The 5598-nt window shown below is 47.0% G+C and overlaps 1 protein-coding gene across 1 annotated transcript; it reads right to left on the bottom strand.

Annotated features, from left to right (window-relative positions):
* Nucleotides 1-441: 441 nt before the first annotated feature.
* On the bottom strand, nt 442-4184 carry Mtp (microsomal triacylglycerol transfer protein). Its single transcript, XM_030386097.2, has 6 exons — nt 3903-4184; nt 2610-3379; nt 1618-2554; nt 1014-1554; nt 749-916; nt 442-685 (listed from the first exon to the last, which is right to left on the bottom strand). The coding sequence occupies exons 1-6, from the start codon at nt 4015-4017 to the stop codon at nt 532-534; spliced, it is 2685 nt and encodes an 894-aa protein (XP_030241957.1). The 5' UTR covers nt 4018-4184; the 3' UTR covers nt 442-531.
* Between the last annotated feature and the right edge of the window lie 1414 nt (nt 4185-5598).

The raw sequence follows: 5598 nt of genomic DNA, 5'->3' as shown, positions 1-5598 counted from the left end.
GGTGATAACAAAAACTGTGACTGCCATCAGTTGGGTAACAGCATTTGGAACTTGCCAAAATACAAATAACATCCAATAAAGGCATAGAGTTCACATACAAATCCTTATTTCATCCCGTTCATACAAGATTAAGTCATATTACTTGGTTCAAAAAATACTTATGCAGTTATTATCTGATTAACAGCATTATTTGCTCACATCTGCTGTTAAGCTAATGTTAAAGCCGATCATTTGATTTATCGGCTTATAAAAGCACCATTTGAGTTAGCAGTAAATTTTGCAGCACTGTTCAATACAGGCGCGCCTTTAAATTTAAATGCTTGAAGTTGGGTAAACTAGCACTGTTAGCCCAATGTAATTGATTTCGTCTTAAATGTGCAGTTGACCAACACTGCGGGCGCACGTTTGAATTATGCGGAAATTTTGACAAAATATTCAATGTTTTTGCAATTTTAGAATTGCTTTGAGTCTTATTCTCAACTTTTTTACATAGTATAAATTTGGTACTAGGATATAAATGCAATTTTAATCTCAGGATTCTACTAATATCATGTTGCACATCTCGTTGTTCTTCTGATTCAGGACAAAAGTGCGGCCAGGTGATTTTATAGTTTGCGTTGAGCGTAAATGCTTGGCATAGGGTTTCTCCACCAACTGTAAATAAACCGTGCGAGTATTGGAAAGACTGTGGAATAGAAATATATATATAAGAAGACTTCACTATATAAGCAGCAAAATTTGGACTCACGTGAGCAGTTGTTCGGCTCGCTCCAGCTGCATGCAGAGCTTGATGTTGCTGTAAAAGTCCAGATCTGCCTGCAGGCTGAGCTTCGGCTCGTGGCGCAGCTCGATTTGCTGCTCCAGCTTGGCATAGGTGAAGCCGACGGCCAGGTGAGAGACGACGGCGGTGCCAGTGCTGTAAGAGAATAATATTTCATGTATAACATTCATATGAGGCAATCCAGATTCACCGCTCCCTCCCGCTTTCTCTATCTTTGTTTGCCCCTACTCACTTTTGTTGTATTTCCGTTTGAGCATTGCGATTCCACAGACTGAAGGTGACTTTGCCGTTGAGATCGACACTGCGAGCGCCGAGCACACGCCAATGGAGAGTGGCGCCCGATGCCAGGACAATGTACTGCTCGTGGTCCTGCGCCAAGGTGGTGGCCTGATAGGCTGGCGTCGTGTCCGAGGCGCTGCCGCCCCACACATGGCCCATCAGCTCCGTCTGCCCGCTGAAGAAGACCAGTGGACGCAGCTGGGCACCCTGCACACTGATCTCCATGCCTGCCGTCATGGTCTCCTCCTGCTCCAGCTTGTCGTCGGCCGGTATCTGATCGTTGCCCTCGTCCGCATCACTGTCGCCCATGAAGGAGCTCAGCCCAGACGTATAGATGCCCAGCTTGAAGCTGCTCGCCTCGGCGCGTCCGGCGTGCAGCAGGAACTCCACGGAGCCGCGCTTCAAGATGCCTTGGGAAACCTCCTGGGTGCTCAGCAGGGTTTCATTGAAGGCGGGCGATGTGGAAAGCTGGCGGCTCAAGACGGTGGTAAGACCTGGAAGCAGATAAAGGAAATAAATAAAGAGCCTAAGCAATTCCAATTTCTAGCCGGGATTACCTCGCTGGGCCAGCACATTGTAGTTGTTGACATGAGCTCGCTGCCTGAGCGCCGCCTGGAACATGGCGCGGAAGCGTGGACAGATCTCGGCCAGCATGCGCAGCTTCTGCAGGACATAGGTCTTGATCTCGAACTGGCGATCCGTGGAGGCCAAATAGTCGAGCAGTTCGCCCAACTGCTCGGCGTTGGGTCGCATGGCCAGCAGGATGTCCAGGGCCAGGGTGCGAGCGGAGCTGTCGTAGCGACGCTGGCGCTGATAGAAAATGCTCGAGAACTGCAGACGATGCGGCTCCGCGTAGTTGAACGCTGGAAAGGCTTTTAGTGCCTGGAGAGCGGCAACCGAGTGCTGGGGTTGCTGCGCCTGCAATGCCTGCTGGAGCAGTGCATCGATGGTCAGCGGATCGCGTAAGTTTTGCAGGGCGCGCGTATAGAGCAGAGTATTGTGAGTGGAAGCCAATCCTTCTAGGAGGTAGTTCCGTATCTGCTGCAGCAGCTGGTCATTGGCGTCGAGGCCGCTCTGGCGGGTGAGCGTGGCCAGCGTTTGGAGCACACTATCCCGCAGCTTGAGATGGGATTTGTGAGGCAGCTTCTGCTGCAGGAAGTCGTACAGATGCTCCAGGATGCGACGTTCCGGGTGCGTGGCCACGGCCAAGGATTGCAAATACTTTTCTAGCAGCTCCAAGGACTCCGCCGTAGTACCTGCTCCTCGATAGAAATGACTGAAGCTGGCGTTGTGCGCTTCGAAGGTTTGCACGGCGCCCAGCAGATCCACTAGCTGCGCTGCCAGCGGCGACTGCGACGCCAGCAACGACTCGAACTCCGCCTGCTTGGCGAGGCGTGCCAAGGGCAACAGCTGAACAAAGGCCGAAGCTAGCGAGGATTTGCCCAAATGCTCCGGCTTCAATTGCTCCAGCATAAGCTCCACTTGTGATTGAAGCTGAAGAGAAAAATGTTTTAATTTATTGAACTCTCAGCAAAGGCTCAACTCTTACCGTTTGCTCCTTCAGCTTGCTGATTTCGCCATCCACGTCCGCCTCCAGCTCGAAGACGCGATACCATTCCAGGAGACTCTCAATGGCCGCTGCCAGCGTTGGCTGCTGCAGTTGCTCCACCCCTTCGCCCTCGGCCAGGTGCTGCAGTCGGAGTTTGCCATGCACCAAGCTACCGGCATCCGGCTTGGCAGCGAGCGTCAGGCGATGCGTCTCCACGGATTCGGCTCGCAGCAGAAGGCCTTCGGCGCTCAGTTCATAGCTCAGCTGCTGTTCGGAGTGCTGTGCCACGCCCAGTGCCTGCTCCGGATGGTAGTTGACGCGCAGGTCCCATAGCGCGCAATCCCGCTTTGTCTTCTCCCAGCGCGTCGAAGACTTCGCTTTGTATTCCACGCGGCAATGCCCCGAGATGTCCAGCTCGGTGTCTGTCACGTCGTTGCTGTCGCGGCGCAGCTGGAAGAGCGAGGCGATGCCGCGTTCCAGATTGAGCAGCGACTGATCTCGCGACGTGTGCGCGATCACCTGCTTGGGCTGACCTTTGACCAGCGCCACATAGAAGGGCCGATCCGGGAGGCTGAGTATCGGGCGCTGTCGCTGCTGCGCCTTGACGTAACTTTCACTCAACTTGATTTCCAACAGCTGGTCCTGCGCATCGTTCCAGACGGAATGAATGCTCAGCTGCGTATCGAATGTGTATTGCACTTGCGCCGCTTCCAGGCTGACCTCGCTGGAAAGCTGGTAGAACTGCTGAGAGCCAGTCGGGATTAAATTGGCTAGAGAGGGATAGAAAAGAGGGAAAGAGACACGTCATTAGCAACTGGAAGAACTTTCACGCGACGGCTTCCAGTCTAGGCTCAAGAGGTTATCAGCAAGAGGTCGTTACTAGCAGCAAATCAGCTGGCAGCGCTGCCGCTCTGCTCACTGTCAAGACTCAATTGTTGCTTTGCCGCTCTCTCGCTCTTTTACTCGCTGCTAAGAAACTTAATCGTGTTTGTGCGTGTGCGGCTTCTCTGATAGCCATGCTTGCATATGTATGCGTACATTATAGTAATAAGAACGATTGAGTGGTGTGGCAGTCTCCCGCTCTTTTGCTATGAGTATCTGTGCATGTATGCATGTGTTTAACAATCATTATTGCATGTGTGTGCGTGCATTACAAGCACGATTGAGTGAAAGATTCCGAGACTCTCTTAACAGTGAGAAGCAAGTTCATTCAACTCCCAGCTTTCTACGTGCTTCGCGTGAACGAAATCAACAAATCGAACGAAAACAACAAATTCTTTGCAAATTACTCACCAAAACAGTTGACCAAAGAGAGAGAGACCAAAAACAGTTGCAGCAGCAAAGTCAGCAGCGCAGCGTTAGAATTTGGCCTCAGGTTTTTATCACTCATTTGCCGGCTTCGTTGCATTTCTTTTGTTCGCTATGATATGAGTACTTTGGCAGGTTGATAATAATTCTTGCATTGATTGATCGTTCTGGCTTCACTAGTTGCTCGGCGCAGCTCTAATTCCACTTTAATCTCCCATTAGTTCTAATGCTCGACTGGTGTTTGTTTGAGCAGCAACAGCGATGAATGATAGGGCGCATGTTAAGTAACAGACACTGTTATTTGTCTGTTATGTATGTGGCATGTTTAGTATAAACAGTAAACGGGCACACTAACGCATAAGTGTGCTGCCATACTGCTATAAACAGATGATTCAAAAACTAAAATCGTTAAGCAATGTTTATATAAATATTCTTATCATTGGTTTGTTGACTTAAAAAAGGAATTTCTGTTTAAATGTTTATAAATACTCAACAGTTATTTAATTTTCTCAATCAGAAATACATAGTTGCATAGCTTATCTCTTATCAATAAGCTAAAAAAAAAGAAATTTCTGATGTTCGCAGCTCCGGAAATTTTTATCTTTTATTTATTTAAAAAAAGAAAGAAAAAAAAAAAACAGCTTAGCCCACAAAATCTCTTAACTGAAAAAACTTTGTGTGTTTCGGCTTAATGCAAAAGGTAAATATCAGTTCAGGACAATAATTTAGGGGAATTATGAGGGAAGTATATGCACGCATATCTAAATGCAGAAGTACACTGAGAGAAATTTATTATAAACACAATTATACAAAACAATTTCATTTAAAAATTTCAAAAGGTATTGCAATTTGATAAAGAAGAGTAAGAGTTTTTGTATGTGTTGTAATAAAATTATAAATATTTTGTATATAAAATATAAATTATAATTAAAATTTTATTTATGGAATTTTTAATATATAAACATTTTAAAATAAATTAAACACACTTATATGGCAAACATATGTTTCGTTACAAATTGAACGAGCGACCGCAACAACTTTAAATTTGGCTTATCAGTAGCTGCAGCAGATAGCAACAAAAGCAACAACAACAAAGGCAGGCTCTCAGTCAGGCAAACAAACGAAAATTAACAGAAACTAAATTTAAACACGTCTTGCTGCGGTTGAGAGCGAGATAACACATAAGCGCTGCCATGCACCACTGCGAGGGTGAGAGAGCGCGAGTGAGTGTGATTGAGAGAGCGCGCGCGTTTCATTAGCTGCAGCTGCAGAGCTGCTCTCTGCGGTCGTTTGGCAAGGTTAACGGTGCGTGTGCTTAGAAAAGGAAAGGGCGACGCAGTACAAAGTGCAATTGGCATAGGGCGCACAAGTGGCCAGCGGTGAGAGGAGTGTGGCCAGGCACTGGGCAGCTTAAACTGAAGCAATCGCTGACTTAAGCACTTGGCGGGCGGGTGATTGCTATTCTAGAAGAAACCCGCGTTGGCACAGTGGAACCAAATTCAAAGATTTGAACGGAATATTGAGAAGCTGTATTAAGCAATAAATATAAGCTTGGATAAAATACATACACACGAATGTATGTATCTATTGTTAATTAATTATTTTGAAATTATTATTAAATATTCAGTAAATATCTTTTCGCTTACGTGCAATGAACCTGAAATGAAATCCATGCAGCAAT

The sequence above is a fragment of the Drosophila navojoa genome, chromosome 3, assembly GCF_054131105.1.
Source record: "Drosophila navojoa isolate 15081-1374.11 chromosome 3, UAZ_NAV_1.0, whole genome shotgun sequence".
NCBI classification, from domain to species: domain Eukaryota; kingdom Metazoa; phylum Arthropoda; class Insecta; order Diptera; family Drosophilidae; genus Drosophila; species Drosophila navojoa.
The sequence above is the reverse complement of the archived record's forward strand: the minus strand, read 5'-3'. Positions and strand labels throughout refer to the sequence as shown.

Coding starts and splice junctions, on each gene's coding strand:
- Mtp (XM_030386097.2), bottom strand. CDS start 4,017: ATGCAACGAAGCCGGCAAATGAGTGATAAAAACCTGAGGCCAAATTCT. Junction 3,380..3,902: donor CTCTTTGGTCAACTGTTTTG/GTGAGTAATTTG, acceptor ATCCCTCTCTAG/CCAATTTAATCCCGACTGGC. Junction 686..748: donor CGAGCCGAACAACTGCTCAC/GTGAGTCCAAAT, acceptor TCTATTCCACAG/TCTTTCCAATACTCGCACGG.